This window comes from Terrapene carolina, unplaced genomic scaffold, assembly GCF_002925995.2.
Source record: "Terrapene carolina triunguis isolate 2854851 unplaced genomic scaffold, T_m_triunguis-2.0 Scaffold130, whole genome shotgun sequence".
NCBI lineage: Eukaryota > Metazoa > Chordata > Testudines > Emydidae > Terrapene > Terrapene triunguis.
The window spans coordinates 17,998,139-18,016,752 of record NW_020664481.1 but is presented as its reverse complement, the minus strand read 5'-3'; the positions used below and the strand labels follow the sequence as shown (position 1 = coordinate 18,016,752).

Here is an 18,614-nt window from a genome sequence, read left to right as displayed (position 1 = left end):
AGGCCAATTGACTTGGGCTCGCAGGGCTAAAAATATCAGTGTAGATGTTCCCGCTTGGGCTACAGCCTGGACTCCAAGATCTATGGATTCAGTGCCCAAGCAGGAACATTTACACTGCTATTTTTAGTTCCGCAGCCCAAGCCCCGAGTCCATGTCAACTGAGATAGGGCACCGAGGGTTTTTCTTTGCAGTGTAGGCACACCCTGACCAAGTGTGTATCTCAGTAGCTTTTTAAGGAATACTTCTCTCAGACCTTTGGCACTGGGGGAAGATCAGGAAAACTTGTTCAACTGCACCTTTCAGGCTTGATCTACCTCTCACTGAAGTCAATGGAGCTGGGCTGGACAACCATAAAGCGAAAGTCATAATTTCCACCCAAGACGGATACAATCTCATTGTGACATTGTGCAGTCTATATGGTTTTATAAAAACATGATAAGTGAATATAATGTAACTGGGATAGTTTTAGAAAAATATGGTAATAAGTGAATATAACGTAACTGGGATATGCTTCATGCAAAAGGTCTCTTGTAAGGTATCATTACAAAGCTTATAATCTACTGAGTGTGATCATTCGATTTGTATAAATGTACCACTCTTGTATCTAAAACTAGAAATATAAAATATAACTCTGAGGGCCTATTGTAATTATGTAAAGTGTGGGCCATTAATGATGGTTTGGAATCTTGATGACTCCCATTAACAAGGACCATTATCCGCAGATGGCTGTGTTTACCTGTGAGTCTTCCTGTATATGTGTGTGCTGGCAAGTGGGCAATGAAGTCTTGCAGTGACATGTGATCATGTCACCTGAACTGGAATCCATCTTTAACCTGGTGCTTTTCTAGTGAGGGGGGGGTGGAAACCCAGAGGGACAAAGGGTTCCCGCCTTATGCAAAAGATATATAAAGGGGTGGAACAGAACAAAGGGGGGAGAGGAGCCATCATGAAGAATCCCCTAGCTATCACCTGAGCTGCAACAAGAGCTGTACCAGGGGAAAGAATTGTGCCCAGGCCTGGAAGGTGTCCAGTCTGAGAAAAAACTTACTGAAGCATCTCTGAGGGTGAGATTATCTGTATTCAGTTTGATTAGGTATAGATTTGCGCATTTTATTTTATTTTGCTTGGTGACTTACTTTGTTCTGTCTGTTACTACTTGGAACCACTTAAATCCTACTGTCTGTATTTAATAAAATCACTTTTTATTTAGTAATTTACTCAGAGTATGTATTAATACCTGGGGGAGCAAACAACTGTGCATATCTCTCTATCAGTGTTATAGAGGGCGAACAATTTATAAGTTTGCCCTGCATAAGCTTTATGCAGGGTAAAACGGATTTATTTGGGTTTAGTTGGGAGTTGGGCATCTGAGTGCTAAAGACAAGCACACTTCTGTGAGCTGTTTTCAGGTAAACTTGCAGCTTTGGGACAAGTGATTCAGACCCTGGATCTGTGTCGGAGCAGACGGGAGTGTCTGGCTCAGCAAGACAGGGGGCTGGAGTCCTGAGGTGGCAGGGAAAACAGAAGCAGGGGTAGTCTTTGCACATTGGGTGGCAGCTCCCAAGGGGGTTTCTGTGATCCAACCCGTCACACTCATGCCATCCAATCTCTATTTAAGCCCTCGTGCATTTTCAAATTGTAAAACCTGACCTGTAGAGCCTTTTGGTACCACTGAATTAGGTATCAAGGGGAAAAAAATACAACAAACTTGCAATAAAGCGAAAGAAAAGGGCTCATTTTTAAAACATGGAAGTGTGTCTGTTACTGTCCCAAATCTACTGTCACTGGGAAACCCCCGTTCATCTTGTAGTTTGTCTTGAGAAAAATTCCACTTTCTCTCTATTACAGCCTCTCTAGATCTGAGCCTCCAGGCCTCACTGGAACTTCGGGACATTTCCAAAAGGAAACAACAACAACAAAAAACAAAAAACAACCCGCACACCAGCAGCAACTCTCAAGTGAAAGAATATTCTACAACCAGCTTGCCGCTCTATGAGGAAGAATAACTCAGTTCCCACAGAGAGATGCTTCTGGGGCTTGGGAACAAAGCTTTCATTTCCCTTGGAAATTTATGCCACTATTTGCACAACAGTGAAGCAGAAAACAGCAACCCAGTGCTTGTATTGCAGAGGGAGCTTACAGACCTTGCACAGTCCTGGCCAACCAGGGCTTGTTTCTCCACATTCAACGTGTGCTTTCATTTTTTAAAAAAGTTCAGGAGTTTGTTGCATGCCTGGTGACTAGGAGCTAGGGACTCCTGAGTTGTAATTATGACCTGGACACAGACACCTTTTGTGGATTTGGGCAAGTTGTGTGTGTCCTAGGCCCCAATCTTACTCAGATTTACACACCTGCTTAGCATTAAGCACATGCAGAATCCCATGGGACTCCTCAGATTTGTAAAGTTAAACATTTGCAGGGTTGGGTCCTTAGTTTCCTCCTCTGTAAAAGTGGGATAAATTTACCTCCCAGGGTGTGTGAGGAAAAAAGCTCTGAAGATTAAATTACCAGGTAAGTATTTTTAAAATTACTTAACGTGATAAAATGTAACTACCTGAGTTTAAATTAAGAAATCAGTTTGCTAAATACCAGCTCTTACATTGAAGAAAGCTATACTTTTGAATCGTTTTGATTCATCTGAACCTTGTTTTGGAAAATATACAGACCAGCTACATTTCCTGTTTAGTAAAACTCAGCTATAGAAAAATGATGCATCAGTAAAGACAACCTTTTCCACAGACTCAGCAATGAGGAAGTTAACATGCCAAGATGGTAACTGCTGTATATATGTGCCCCAGTGTGTGCCCCAATACAATTTATTCTCTTCTTCCTTCATCTCTCATCAAGAAAGCAACAAACGCCCAACTTTCTCCTTCCATGTGAACTGGGAGAATTACTTTAATTCGGTGCATTTAAAAATCTTCACAGAGAAGTTTTGAGCTGATGTGAAAGTCACTGGAAGACTTTGTTACAAAAGCACGTTTGTAATCAACAGGCCTATTTGCTGAATAAGTGCACAAAGATACTGAGCAAAACTCTTTAGAAACAGACACTGGACAATTGCACCAAAGAGAGAAGTTCAGAACAAACCACAAATGCTCAGAAATAATTTGCCTCTATTTTTTCCCTTCTGAACAGAGATGGGTGTGTACTCAGTGGCATGATCCCCAGGGATCCTGCAATGCACCCTCAGCCTGCTTCTAAGCATTGACACCCGTTTTGTCAAGCAATAATAGCAGCTGACATCATTCCTGTCTACTGCAGAGCACATCTACACTGAGGGAAATGAGTACAACTTTCTCTGTTTGATTGGAGGATCATTTAAACAATTAAAACTACCCAGACAAAGAGTGCTAGGTGCCCTAACGATTAATTAGGCTCACAGTCACAAATGATGACCACCTAGCAATAAAATATAATCATTAACAAATAATGGGTTAATGCAGCTAGCCTATAAATCCAAGCAGCAAAACATCCCCTTTTACCACTCCCTCTTCTTTGTCTTCACTAGGAAAAATCCAGTGTGTTAACTCATATTACCTAACTTATGGTAACTAACATCTTAAAAATCTTAGTGAAAATAGGGCAGTTTGTAGTTTTAATAAAAATTAGCAGGTCATTGTGAACAGTCTATCCCAACCTGCTGTGCGGGAGCCTAGGGTTTACAATGACCCGATAAGTGTTAAAACTGCAAACTGATCTGTCTTCATTAGGATTTTACTTACTACGAGTTAGTTGACCTGAGGTCAGTGAGGATGCACTCCCACAGAACACACATTCAAATAAAAGTCTTTTGCAGTGTGGCCTGAAAGCCATCATGTTAACAACTCTTCATACTTCTCATTTCATATTGCTCTAGTAGAGGAATTCCTATTGTCCACATTGGGACACTTTGGGCAATAGTGCCAGTTAACCAGCTATGTCGGTGCCCACTGCCACCTATTTAGCTAGGCATACTCTAGTGCTCCCAGCCCCGCCCCCCACATGTACTAATCACAATCTTCATGATTTGGAGAAGCTGAGCCCACAGTTGAATGGGCAATTTCAGTGTTATGGAAAAGTGATCCTAGAATATCACTCCACAAAGGCCCAAAGTATCTCTTACATGTAGAAACAGTTGGGCACTAAAACACAAATCTAGCAGCAGATGTATAAGGAACAGATACTTTTCTTTTACGGATGCAGAGTCCATGTCTTGGACTTCTTCAGTGAAGCTACCCACTTTTAACATGCACGTAACCCCCTAGTGGCAGATGCAGGCTGTATTTTGTATTCATATCAAGAAGTCTTAATTTCCATCCCATTCCCTACCACCACCAAGTGGTTTTGCATTATTGTGCTTCAGAGCTTTCCTGCCACTAGAGCAATTACGGATGTTAATTCAAAGTCATTACTTGGGGCTCCAATCAGAAATAAATAGCTATGACCTTCCTTCCAGTAGGTTTTTTCATGCAGTTCACTTATTTCCTCAGTGCATCTCTCTTTCAATTGACAAATGTTTTTATTTTGGAAAAAGGGGCTGATCATTCAATCCTTATCAGGTGAGACTCCCTGAAGCCCATGGATTTCAGGACTAAGCCTCAAGTCAGCATTGTGTGTCTCAGGGGTTTCTTCTTTTGCTGAAAGAAGGGATGACATCCCAGCAGGCAGCAAAGTGAAAGGCGCAACTCCAGCTCTGATCAGTTAGATAGCCACAGCCTTCCTCCCTGGTGGGTTGGACGAATCAGGATGATATGGCAAAATCCTCTGGCTAGGTAGGCATGAGTTACCCAGTCCACCCTCCTGGGCAGGACTGATTTAATGATTCCTAAATCATGCACAACCCATGCATCTCTAGTTTTCACTTGAATATCTCCTGCGTAAGCAATTCGACAGCCTCTACTGGCAGGTTGTTCTATTGCCCAAGTGCTACCAAGTTTCCCCTAATACTTAACATGAGTTTTCCCTGCTCTCTCTCATATCCATTACCTCTTATTCTGTCCTTGCTGATTGAAAATAATTGGTCTGTCTTGTGTACAACAGCTATTTAGATACCTGTAGACAGTTATCTCTTCCCTCAGCCATCTTTTCTCCAGACTGAACATGTCCAGTTCCTTAACCTTTCCTCACAGGTCTTATTTTCCAAACCTTTTATCTTTGTTGTTGCTGTTATTGTTGCTCTCCTGTGCACTCCCACCAATTTCTCTATCAGCAAAGGATGAATCGAGTTTCCTTTCCTCCAAATCATCAGTACAGAAATAATACTTCCTGCTCTTCATTCTGTTTGGATTCTATTCTCTTACACTGGTTGATGACTTGTGAAACTCCTGACCAGTAGACTCTGAGCTCAAATTCAGCTTCATCAAGCACTGCATATAAATCAAAGCTTAAAATTACAAGATGAATGAAGGGAAACTTACAGACAGGAAGATGAAATTTAGGAGGCTTCTTAGTGTCACAATGAAATAGCCTTTAGCTACAGTCAACAATATCAACACATGACCATGAATGAAAATTTAACTCAGTGTCTGAATTTAAATATTTGAGTTCTATAATTAATTTATTAAGACTACTAGTATTTGTATGTGGTAATGTCAAGAAGCCCCAACTGCAAATGGCTCCCATTGAACTAGGTGCTGGACAAACACAATGAAGGAAAACCCCTAAGCCAAACACCTTACAATCTAAATAGACAAGACAAAGGGTGGGAGAGGAAACAGGCAGAGAGAGGTGAGGTGGCATGCCTCAGGTCACATAGCAGGCCAGTGATGGAGCTGAGGTTAGAACCCTCATTGCCTGACTTTCAGTTCAGCTTGCTGTCCATTGCACCACACTGCTATTTGTGTCAGGGTATTTGAAGAGTTGGGTTTTGTTGTTGTTGAATTATATTGACTTTGGCCAGTAACTTGCTCCTGTTATCTTTACTGAAAGGGATTCAAAAACATATCCCATAATTAACAGGGGTACAAATGTTATCTAGGATCTATGAAGCAGTTAAGGTCAACAATAAATCCCTATACAATAATATAATGATTATCAGCAGAGGATATATCATTATGGGCTATTTCTGGCTAAAACAGAAAAGATTCATAGACTAAGGTCAGAAGGGACCATCATGATCATCTAGTCCAGGGGTAGGCAACCTATGGCACACGTGCCAAAGGAGGCACGCAAGCTGATTTTCAGTGGCACTCACACTGCCCGGGTCCTGGCCACCGGTCCGGGGGCTCTGCATTTTAATTCAATTTTAACTGAAACTTCTTAAACATTTTAAAAACCTTATTTACTTTACATACAACAATAGTTTAGTTATATATTATAGACTTATAGAAAGAAACCTTCTAAAAACGTTAAAATGTATTACTGGCAAGCGAAACCTTAAATTAGAATGAATAAATGAAGACTCAGCACCACTTCTGAAAGGTTGCCGACCCCTGATCTTGTCTGACCTCCTGCACATTGCAGGCCATAGAACCTCACCCACCCATTTCTGTAATAGACCCCTAACCTCCGGCTGAGTTACCGAAGTCCTAAAATCATGGTTTAAAGACTTGAAGTTACAGAGAATTTACCATTTACACTAGTTTAAGCCTGCAAGTGACCTGTGCCCCATCCTGCAGAGGAAGGCGATAAACCTCCAGGGTCTCTGCCAATCTGACCCAGGGGATAATTCCTCCCAACCCCACTGCCTTACTGATCATATGCTGCAATAAGAAATACAGTAACTCCTCACTTAATGTTGTAGTTATGTCCCTGAAAAATGCGACTGTACGCAAGACGATGTTAAGTGAATCCAATTTCCCCATACGAATTAATGTAAATAGGAGGGGTTAGGTTCCAGGGAAATTTTTTTCATCAGACAAAAGACATTATAAACATATACAGTATAAGTTTTAAACAATTTTAAACAAACAGTTTAATATTGTACACAGCAATGAATGATTGTGAAGCTTGGTTGAGGTGGTGGAGTCAGAGGGTGGGATATTTCCCAGGGAATGCCTTGATGCTAAATGATGAACTAGCACTCGGCTGAGCCCTCAAGGGTTAATACGCTGTTGTTAATGTAGCCGCTCACGCTACAAGGCAGCATGGACTGAGACAGGAGGGAGGAAACACAATAGATGCAGGGCAGTTGCTGCAAACACTTCCCTGCAAAAAGTGAACATGATGATGAGCCCACGCTGTCCAGCTGGAGCTCACCACTCCCTCCTCCTGACAGCACATGCACGGCTGCACAGGTGCTGACTTTCCATAGTGCTGGGGTGTGTGTGCATGAGTGAGAGAGAGAGAGAGAGAGAGATGTGCATTGCCCTTTTAAGTATGCTGACCCGCACTTCAAGTACATTGCCCTTTTAAGCAGATCAGCCAGTTCAGACAGCTTCCAGCAAGCTGCCTCCTTTCTGTCCCTGAGCCCTGTCCCCCTCCTCTGCTTTGTGGAGAGGGCGTATGGAGTAGGGAGACATCCTGATATCAACACCCCTCTCCCCAGGCAAGCAGGAAGCTCCCGGGAGCAGGTCCAAGGCAGAGGGCAGGTCAGGAGCAGCACGGTAGTGGGGGGAGGGCCACCTGAACTGCTGCTGGGCAGCTGCTGAGCCACATACCTTACAGGGAATTTAGGGGAGCTGATGGGGGGGGCTATTGGCCCCCCTGGTTCTAATCCCCACGAGGAGGGGCTGCTCTTCCAGAGAATCCTGCAAACAGTGGACAAAGCAGGCAGCTGCCAAACAACGTTATAAGGGAGCACTGCGCAACTTTAAACGAGCTTGTTTCCTAATAGATCAGCAACGTAACAACGAAACAACGTTAACCAGGACAACGTTAAGTGAGGCGTTACTGTAGATAGATAATGCCTGAAAACAACATTTAGGAAATCTCTGTGATTTTAAAGGGACTGGAAACAATCAGCAATGCCTCATTATTTTTAATGTGTGAACAAGTTATTTCTTGTTTTAATCACATATTAAAGGGACAAATCCTATGAGGCACTGAGCACCCATAACTTACAATGGATCTCAGAAACTCTTCAGAGGACATTACTGTATTGCTAAAATGCTCTCGATTCTGGCTGGCTTGATAGCTCACTTAGTTGCATATACAGATGCTAGATTCCTGAGTAACTTCCAGGATTCAGCTCTGCTAGCCAGAACAGAGCCAGAGCATCACAAAGGCAGACAGATGGATGCCTTACTGTGTATTCTTTCCAGTTATTGAAGGAGAATGCTGTGCACTGTGGTCCAGTTCCCAAGTCCAGGCAAGATGTGCCCTTCCCAGGCTACAGGACCCAGGGGACAGAGGGAAAAGGGAGGTCTAAGCCACTTTTCTACTTCCCTAATCCTGAGGCCAGTCAGGGGCCAGTTCAGCCTCCAACATAATAATTAATCTGACAGGAATAAAACCCTAGGGAGTGCTCTGCCAGCCACGGATCATCTTACTACAGCATGTCCTGGTCACAACCGCTCCTGTCTCTGGCCTGCCATAGACCATGTTCTACTCCAGGGGAGTAAGGGGGCCCAAGAAGCAAGTGGCATAGAGCCACCTTTATGCCACCTGAGTATTTCCTTACAATAGGCAGCGGTTCTCAAACTGTGGGTCGGGACCCCATTCTGCGGCCCAGGGCTGATGCCCAAGCCCAAACTGAAGCCCAAGCCCAAACCCCACTGTCCGGGTCAAAGCCCACTGCCTGGGGCTGAAGCCCTTGGGCTCAGACTTCAGTCCCCCCTGCCGGGGTTGTGTAGTAATTTTTGTTGTTAGAAGGGGGTGGCAGTGCAATGAAGTTTGAGAACCCCTGCAATAGGGGAATCTAAAGCACCCCCTGCATAGCACAAAACAGCCAGAGGGAGGGCTGAGCAACTAGCCTTCCACATGCAGAACTGTTCTGTGGGAGGGAACTAGAGATGGACTCTAAATTCTCCTGGAGAAAACAGCAGTGCAAAAGGAGGCTTTTTAACCCCACACAAAGACATTTTGAGCCATAACAAGTAGCACAACAAAGAAAGAGCAGGGTATGAAGAAGAAATACTGCAATCTCAGACATCTGTTTTTCTTAGCAAATGGTTAAACACAATGATCTCACATCACATTATTTAAAAAGGAAATGTGCTATTTTTTAAAGGCATGGACTAGATTCACTCTAGTGATCTTCTAGCTGAGTGGGTGAAACATGCTAAGCAAATGTGTGTAATTACTTAAATGGAGTTCTTTGTGCAACTGTTATGATGATACTGAGGAGTTGCTGGGATTGCTCCACAGAGCAATGCTGATATCATAATTGGCTTCCACAAAAGCACATTAATGCAGGCCAGTAGATAAAAGTGGGTCAGCTTCCACTTACCAAGTCAGTATAGAATGTGAGGCTGAATTGCAACGAAGAGAAAGAAATTGTGTGCAAGCCATTAGGTGTTAGGATAAATGTTTTTATTTCGTGTGGGAAAGAAGAGCTCATCCCCCCTTTAGATCTCTGAATATGAATTCTGAACTGTTCTTTCATCTGGGGATACAGTTGTTCTTTGTTGGATGTAACTAATGCAACACTAGCTGCAAAAGAAAACTTGGAAGGCTGCTACACACATTCCCATAGCATTCTGTAGGTATTTGCATTCACTAGTGTCAACCCAAACCCCCCACAAGAGGGAGTTGGTATCAGGGGTTTTAACAGTACAAATGGTCTCAGTGCCCTCTTATTAACCTGATTACAGTCCAAGGAGAATTTTGTAACAGGGAGAAATGACTTAACAGTTTAGGGTTGCAGGGACTGGAAGAAGGTTCTATTTGTAGTGATGGTAGCTGGGTATACAAAGGAGAATTATAAGCTCCCCACTTTGCATTCAACACTCTCCTTACCTCCCCTCCATCCAGAACTCCATCCTCATCCTCTCTTACTCTTCCCGTGTGGTCCTGATGATCTGCTTGTGCTTCTCTTCTAGCTTTTCTTTTGTCTCCTTCTCCAGACTTTCTACCACCTTTCCTACTATCCTCTGTGCTTGGAACATCTTTCTTAGTAACAGCCTGGTCCAAAACTCAGTGAAAGACTCCCAATGACTTCAGTGGGCTTTGATCAAGGCCCTAATCCTGACCAAGCTACATCCCTCCATCCTTAAAATAGGATCTGAAAAAATCCACCTATTCTATGAAGCACTCTGGCTACTATGAGCTGCTGAGTATTAAATGCCCTCAACATCTCATCGGGAATCCACCTTATGGGACCAGGACCGTGGGCTTGTTTACATGAGCAGTTAGTTCACAGCAAGCTGGGGTGTGAATCTATCCGGCACTAGCCTGCTGTGGACTAACTGTCCATGTGGACCCTGCTGCCACACACTAACAGTTCATTAGTTTGCGTTGATCTAGTCCTCTTCACTTTGATCTAGTCCCAAATCAAAGACGACTAGATCAAAGCAAACTAAATGAACTGTTAATGCATGGCAACAGGGTCCACATGGACAGTTGGTCTGCAGCAAGCTAGTGCTGGGTAGATGGACACCCCAGCTTGCTGCAAACTAACTGTTTGTGTAGAAGAGCCCTGTGTTTGTACTGTAACTACTGCCCCTACACTTTAAACGTCTCAGGATTGGGATTTGTTATGCATTTGGCACATTTTACCTATCATGTAGGGCTGTCTACATCAACAGCACCAAACAAATAATAATATGCCCCCTTCAAGGTTTGTCTTGCTTCATTCTGAAGTAATTTAGATGCACCCATATTTAGGGAGAAATTCTGCCCATAGACAACACATTCATCTCCCACTGCACTTTCTGTCTAGACAGAGAACTAGGGCATGTTCTTTACAGCAAGGGCTGACTGGATTGAGATTCCCTGGGGAAAGCATCGCAGAGTCTAACTGACTTGACTGTTAGGCAATTTTTCCTGGTGTCCAACTTAAAAATTTCTCTTTTGCTCAATATCATCCCATCACTTCCAATTACATCTTACTGAAATGCAGAAACAATTATTTCCCTTTCTGACTACACGGACGTGGCAAACCCATGTCCCAGTGTCACACCTCTCCTCTGCAATTTACCAAGAATTCTGGGTAGAGATCTGACCCCTTTTCTCACTTTTGCTTGATGTCAAAGGTATTTTACTATTCACAGAAATGTAAGTGTGTGCACATGCACGTTTGTTACAGTACAGAGACTGACTCCCACCAAGGACAGTGACATGCAGTAATTTCAGGGGAAAAGACCTGCATGCGGTTATGTAACCTCTTACAAGGAGACAGTTCCAGTGTCTATCTGAACTTATGTGAAAAATCTTGACCCCTCAATGCCTACTACAAAGTTCCAAGCCGCAGGGAAGAGAACAGCACAAGAAAGAAATTGAAACACCCCTGGCAGGATATGTAGTGATGGGAACAGAATAGCTACGTTTCCCCAGAAACTTTGTAACAGAAATAGCTAACGTTCCCTCTGACTTCTTCAAGAGCCTGACAACTTTAAATATCTACAATTTGTTCCTATTCATGTGGAGTGCCAGCTCAAAAGAAATGATGGCAATAATCAGCTGCACCAAAGTTCATACCTGTGAGACTTTGGTACTTTGGACTTTAAAAAAGAGAGGAATATGATCGCTCATGCAGTTAGACCTAAAAAGGAAGCCACAGGAGGAAAAGGAAGCCTGGAAAACCAGTTCTGGGAAAGGTTCTTACTGAACGTGTCTGATCATCTGAGTCAGATCCAAACAGCTGAGAAACTATGGGACAATTCCCAGGTGCACTGAGCACAAGACTGGTGCAGCTTGCAGTAGGGAGGAGGTGGCTAAGGGTGGCTTTACACTACATTTTACTGCCCTTCCTGATCCTAGTACTGCCCCCTGGTGCAAGTTAAAGCATCCACAGGGCTGATGTAACATGTACCAACTCATACTGGCACCCTAGTGGCTATTACTCTGGTGAAACTTACTAGAAGCACAGCGCCCTGGCCCTGGCCCGTTCTGGCTTCTACACCAGGAAGGAATGGTGTAGAGCGCCAGCTATGTCAGCTTTCCACCAGCTGAAGTTTCCCCCCCACACTGCAGGAATCCTATTTAGGACAGGCTTCCGGTACCTTTGCACCACTCTGGGGCCACAAAGCAACCTTATATGGGGCTGAGGATATGCCCTCTGTTCCTAGTAATGTACTATAAACACTTGCTGAGCTTCTCCTATGTAATTTGGGTCTGGGCTGTGAATATTTTCATATTTGCATAGCAGAGTTATGTAACAGTCATAGAAACCACAGGCACAATTGACCAATCAGACAGCTAAGCGTTCATTCTCACACACAGGGCAGGTCTTCACTACCTGCCGGATCGGCGGGTAGTGATCGATCTATCGGGGGTTGATTTATCATGTCTAGTGTAGACGCGATAAAATCGATCCCCAATCGCGCTCCCCAACGACTCCGGAACTCCAGCTCGTGAGAGGCGGAAGCGGAGTCGATGGGGGAGCGGCAGCGGTCGACTCGCCGTCATCCTCACAGCCAGGTAAGTCGATCTAAGATACGCCGACTTCAGCTACACTATTCGTGTAGCTGAAGTTGCGTATCTTAGGTCAACCCCCCCACTAGTTTAGACCTGGGCACAGTTAACACATGCAGTCGTGGTAACTGTGTATGCAAGCTATGGTTTTCATGGTATATTTGTATTAGTGGTAGGGGCACATGAAGCCCAGATTAGGCTTTTTTATGTTAGTATATTTAAATTCAAATTAAAAAATAAAAACAAAATAAATGAGATCATAGCAAAGGGAGCTATGTACATTTGGAATAATTTTTCCTGTGGCGCTCAATGTGAATTCTCGACATGAATGTATCCTGAACTTCATTCCGTTTGGGGAACAGAACGTTAAAATAATCTAGGCCGTTCTTTTACAGTAGCTGGGAATCGATACATAGGCACTTGAATCAGCAATTTCCTGACTGCCAGTCAATCTCATAAATGCTGTAATATAGTTCTGAGCAAAGGCCACAAAAACGAGTCACTTGATTTATAAGCCGGCATTGAGAATGAGGTGAAGGACGTTATCAGTTTGCAAGTGGTGTTAAACTTAGCTCTTGATATAGCTTCTTGCACTGTGTGCTAAATATGTCTCACCTGCCCAAGCTGTTCGCAGGCAGTCTGATACTCGGCTCGCTGGCAGAGGTCTTTCACACGCTGGTATTTGGGTAGGAAGTTTTCTTCCTGAGCATCCACCTTCTCATTCTCTCTCTTATGCAGTAATTTACTGGAGGGGAAGAAACAGTGTATTCCATTAAGACTCATACGAAATACTACACAGGGTCTGCCAGAGTGTCTCAGACCATGCCTGTCAGTGTCCTGCCTCTCCCAGTGGCCAAAATCTAACACTCCAGAAGAAACTGAATCCACTCCACTTCTCCCATTTGCTTTGAAAATGCACCAGGCTACTAGAGCTATCCTGCAAATGGGGGAAGGCGAGACCAAGACTCCTTTTGTGACCCCTGCTGCCTCCCAAAGTGAGAGATTTGATTAACCCACTAAGAGCATGCATAACTACAAGAGTTAACAGAGCTGGGTACATGTGAGAACCCTAAATCAGAACATCCCCACACTTTGTGGAAGGAGGAGTTTCAAAATCCAGACCCCAAACACAGAGCAGAACCTTGGTTCATGCCTTTCTCTAGCTAGGAGTGTTCATAAAATGATGCAGTCCCTTCAAAAACCCAGCTGACCACAAAAGCCTGATCTGCAGAGGTACTGGTTTCACTGCAAGGTGGCTAAAGGGAATCCATGCAAGGCGACTGTACCCTCCTGGGTGCCAGGAGCTATACTCCGCAAGGAGTTCAGTGTACATCCTTGTATGTGAACATAGAAGTTGGGGACAGGACAGATGTGGGGGCAGGGCCAGTCGATCTGCAACTAGGAAGATCCATCAGCTTACACCCCCTTCGCATGCAGGGTGCGGGATAGCAGTCACGGAGCTGCTCCCACTCTGTGGCTTTCAGGGAGGGAGGAGAGCAAGGATTCATTCCTCTTCACCCCAGAACTGCCACCAAACCCCACCATGCACAGCACACTTATGCCTGCTGGGTGCAAGGACCAGGGCTAGCACAAAGCTACCATACAGTCTCTCCTATCGTAGGCTCGTTGGCATTAGGTGTATGACAGCAATGCCACTACCTGTGCGGGGATGTGATCTTAGCCATGGGCTTTCACAGGAGGCTCCAGCCATGCAGGATTCTCCTATTTAGAGCAACTGGGCTCTGTGATTAACTCTTTCCTTACCCTCTCTCCACAAGGAATGAGTCTCTCCACACCTTCATCTTTTTTTTAAAATGGAACCTATAACAACAAAATTCTCATGAAAACCAGCCTCTCTTCCCCTCCTCCCCATTGCTCCTCCAGAAACACAACCCGCTTCTCCCGCGGGAACGTGTAACTGTACAAAACAGATATGTGTTGTCAGTGCTAATCACGAAGGAATATGGGACAGATTCGTTCTCATGGGGACAAAATCCACAATAGAGCCACAGACTATAGTCACGGTTTCTATACAAAAAACACTGAGGCACTGAGAGATTAAGTGATTTGCCCAAGGTCACAAAGGAAGTGTGTAATTAAATCTAGATTTTCTGGATCCCAGTTCAGTGCCTTACTTGCAAAACCATCCACCTGCCCTGACAAAAGCCCTTTCCTGACCCACCTGCTCTCCTCCACCACAAGCGCACATCTCCCCACACCCTCTCTCCTCCTTCAGTTGCTTTTTCCTGAAACTATTGTCCGTCACAAGCACCCATGTGAATCCTCTCCCCCCAGCTTTTTCAGGTGGAGGTGTTGAGGGTATGTCTCAGAAAATAATTGTGTATTTCCAATATAACAATATAAACAACAAAGTTTGACTTTATATAAAGCACTGACGTACAATTAGTTTTTACAGTTTAAACAATAATAAAAGCTTTGTTTAAAAGACATAAATGATGCCACAGACACATTTAAAATCTGTAACTCATGCGAACAGAAACATCCCCATGACCAAAGGCCAGTTCACTCTCACACACATTATGTTTTGCTATCAGGAAGGCAAATACCATATAGCTAATATATTGATCTGGCCAACTAAAAAATTGAAGTCAGTTAAGTAGCGCTGAACAGGTCTGTAGATTTTCCTGTGAACCATGTCTAGTCTATATCTGTAATTCATTCTGTTTCCCCTTAAATTTATCTGCAGATGGCTGAACACAGACACACAGATACACACAGAGAGAGACAAACTTCTTTTCTTTACCTATTAACTGGTCTCTCAGAATCCAGCAGTTTTAGAATGGATTTACCATCCATGTCAGGTGGAATGTCCAAGCCTGCAATATCTAGAATTGTAGGAGCAAGATCAATGTTCAATACAATGTGAGGATTCCTGAAAGAAATATATAAAGACCCTGCTTAGAGAATCTTTGTGGAAATTGTGAACAACTACCTTAACCCCAGCCCCTTTTCAAATATGGGATCTGAAAAAGCTTAATCTGTGACATCAGCACAGAACAAAGGAAGATATTATCCAATCAAGTCGGGTATTGAAAGTGATTAATATATACAATATTATAATATTCAAATTACCCCCAGGTGCATAACCCCAAGAGAGGCTAATGTGAAGATTTAGTTCTAAAGCAATAGCATTTCAGACTGAATATGAAAAATGGTTTATAAACCAAAATAAGTTAATGAGTAAAAGGAAGGGTTCAACACTATTCTGAAATGTTAAAAAGCACACGATAAAAACTCCTCTGGTGTCTTAGAGAATTAATGTGTAAGTCATCTATAGTGATGATTTTATTAAAAATAAAGCCTGGCAGATAGAACACATGTTGTCTATTTCAACATACATCACAAAAACAAATACCTGGACCTATGGCACTGAACTGTTTGTTACACAGAAAGAGTGTAGAGAAGAAATATCCTGTCTCACTACCCAAAGGGAACAGCTAACAGTTAGTTATTATAATTAAGAGTGCGTGAGAAGGAGGGAGAGACAAAAGATAGATAAGATGGAGGCAAAAGGAAAATACAGCAGAATAGCTCCAACTGTGAAAGTTCAAATGTAATAACAGAGCCATCCCATATACCAGCCTCTCCATTCCGCAAAGTACTGATACAGCCAGGCATCCAGTGTCACTAGGCAGTTAAACAATTTAGTAGCATACCCCATCATCTCACTCCAAAAGCAGATTGAAAAGAGTTACAAAGGGATCTCACTAAACTGGGAGACTGGGCAACAAACCGGCAGATGAAATTCAATGCTGATAAATGCAAAGTAAAGCATATTGTGTTACTCTGGATTTGAGGGGTGCACGTACCCCAGAATGTGATTAAGCCAATTGCAATCACATTACAGTATGTGCATTCAGCCACCATGAATTAATAGAATAGAACACCACATAGTTAAGGGTTAATTTGAAAGCAGGGTTTCTGGAGGCAAGGTCAAAACTAGCTGCAGTTTCTGCTAAACAGAATGGGAGGAGGGAAGAGAAAAAGTCAAAAACTGAGACTGAAAGTGGATAAGTGGACGAGAACCTTGAATTTGGGCATCTTTGATATAGACGTTTATTATGACTAAGACTGTTAGGAATGTTTGGTGATAAATAGTTTATTGAAAGGTAGGAAAAGTGATGACCCAGTAGGGGTCACTATAATTTTTGTGTTTTGTAACAGTTAGTTATAAAAAGGACTAGATAATATAGTGTGCTTTGGAGAAGTCCTCTGAAGCTATCCTAAGAGAGACTTTTTTCTGACACCTTTTCTCTCCGACGGATAAGCAACTGGCCACTGCAGACCTGCTGTCAATTACTCAATACTGTCCCAGAATTTAGATAAATATATGGGATGTTCTAAACCTATTGCATGCATCTGTGTGTGCTTAAATCTAATAAACTGTAGTTTTAGATAACTTGTACGCTTACTTGTATTAATCTTTCATCAGCCGGAGAGCTGTGTTCCTATTAATTCATTCCTGATACCCCCTGGAGTGAAACAGTTAAGTTACCACTGCTGTGGGTTCTGAAAACCCTAGGTAACAACTGGGAAAACAATCCCAACTGTACATACAAAATGATGGGGGTCTAAATTAGCTGTTACCACTCAAGAAAGAGATCTTTGAATCATTGTGGCTAGTTCTCTGAAAACATCTGCCCAATGTGCAGTGGCAGTCCAAAAACCTATCATCATGTTAGGAACCATTAGAAAAGGGATAGATAATAAGACAAAAAATATCACAATGCCACTATATAAATCCATGGTATGCCTACACCTTGAATACTGCATTTAGTTCTGGTCGCCCCATCTCAAAAAATATATTTTAGAATTGGAAAAGGTACACAGAGAAGGGTAACAAAAATGATTAGGGGAATGGAACAACTTCCATATGAGGAGAGATTAAAAAGACTGATTGTTCAGCTTGGAAAAGAGACAATTAAGGGGGGATATGATAGAGGTCTAAAAATCATGAATGATGTGGAGAATGTTAATAAGGAAGTGTAATTTACCCCTTCACATAAGACAAGAAGCTGGGGTCACCCAGTGGAAATTAATAGGCAGCAGGTTTTGAACAAACAAATGGAAGTACTAGTTCACAAACTGCACTGTCAACCTGTGGAACTCGTTGCCAAAGTATGTTGCGAAGGTCAAAACTATAACCAGGTTAAAAAAAGAATTAGATAAGTTCATGGAGGATAGGTCCATCAACGGCTACTAGCTAGCATGGTCAGGGACACAACCCCATGCTCTGGGTATCCTAAGTCTCAAACTTTCAGAAGCTGGGAGTGGCCAATAGGGGATGCAGCACTCGATAATTGTGCTGTTCTGATCATTTCCTCTGAAGCAGCCGGCACTGACCAGTGTACTGGGCTAGTGCCAATATAGCCGTTCTTATGTTCTTACTTTCAACCTGGTACTGTATGAATCACTAGAGTGGTTCTCACTAACTGAATGGTGCACCTCAGAAAATAAAAGTTTATTTTAAATACAATTAAAACTCACTTTTGTTACAATTACAATATCATGAAAGTATGTACTGTTTGCTGCTTTCCCATCCTTTCTTATTCTTATGTACACTTGGCATCACTTTAAAAAAAACAAATGGAGACACTACAAAAAAGTGGAAAAAAAGCAAAAATGTTTTTATGCAGAAATTTTATTTTTGTGGCTTTGAGGACCAGGAATTACTTTCCCCATGCTTTGCAGACAAAGTACAATAAGGACAATGCCATAAAGGCAGCTACAAAGCTTAGTGTAGATTTCTAGCTTAAAATAAAGGACAGCAGAACCTTGCTAATTCACACTAGTGAATGGGAGACCACTTGAGAATTACTGAATTTTGCATTAGCAAGAGAAAAGACAATGACAAGAGTAAGGATGTTACATCTGTTCATTTTCTTGATACATGTCATTTTATATTAATTACTAGTAAATATTGTGTAGCATACTTGGTTGTAGTAATGAAGGCTTAGTAATGACACCTCACTACCGTGACTGTTATTAAATCTTTGCTGATAAGGGAGGGGAGAGAATGCAATTATTTTGTAAGAAAAATAATATGTGTTCATTAGCAAAGTGTAGATTAAAAAAGTTCTACTATATATGGAAATACAGGTTCAAAGACAGCATCAATTTACTATCTAATACATCCTCTCTTCAGGGGACTTCATCTT

General features: G+C 42.6%; 1 protein-coding gene across 4 annotated transcripts in view; it reads right to left on the bottom strand.

Moving 5' to 3' along the window:
* SULF2 (sulfatase 2) overlaps positions 1-18,614 on the bottom strand; it is a 261,320-nt gene that overhangs the window by 29,272 nt on the left and 213,434 nt on the right. For all 4 annotated transcript variants that reach the window (XM_024207533.2, XM_024207524.2, XM_024207515.2 and 1 more), the window contains 3 exons: positions 15,200-15,328; positions 14,200-14,256; positions 13,051-13,180 (listed from right to left, as the gene is read on the bottom strand). In XM_024207533.2, coding sequence (XP_024063301.1) covers positions 13,051-13,180; positions 14,200-14,256; positions 15,200-15,328 — 316 coding nt within the window. The remainder of the gene's footprint in view (positions 1-13,050; positions 13,181-14,199; positions 14,257-15,199; positions 15,329-18,614) is intronic.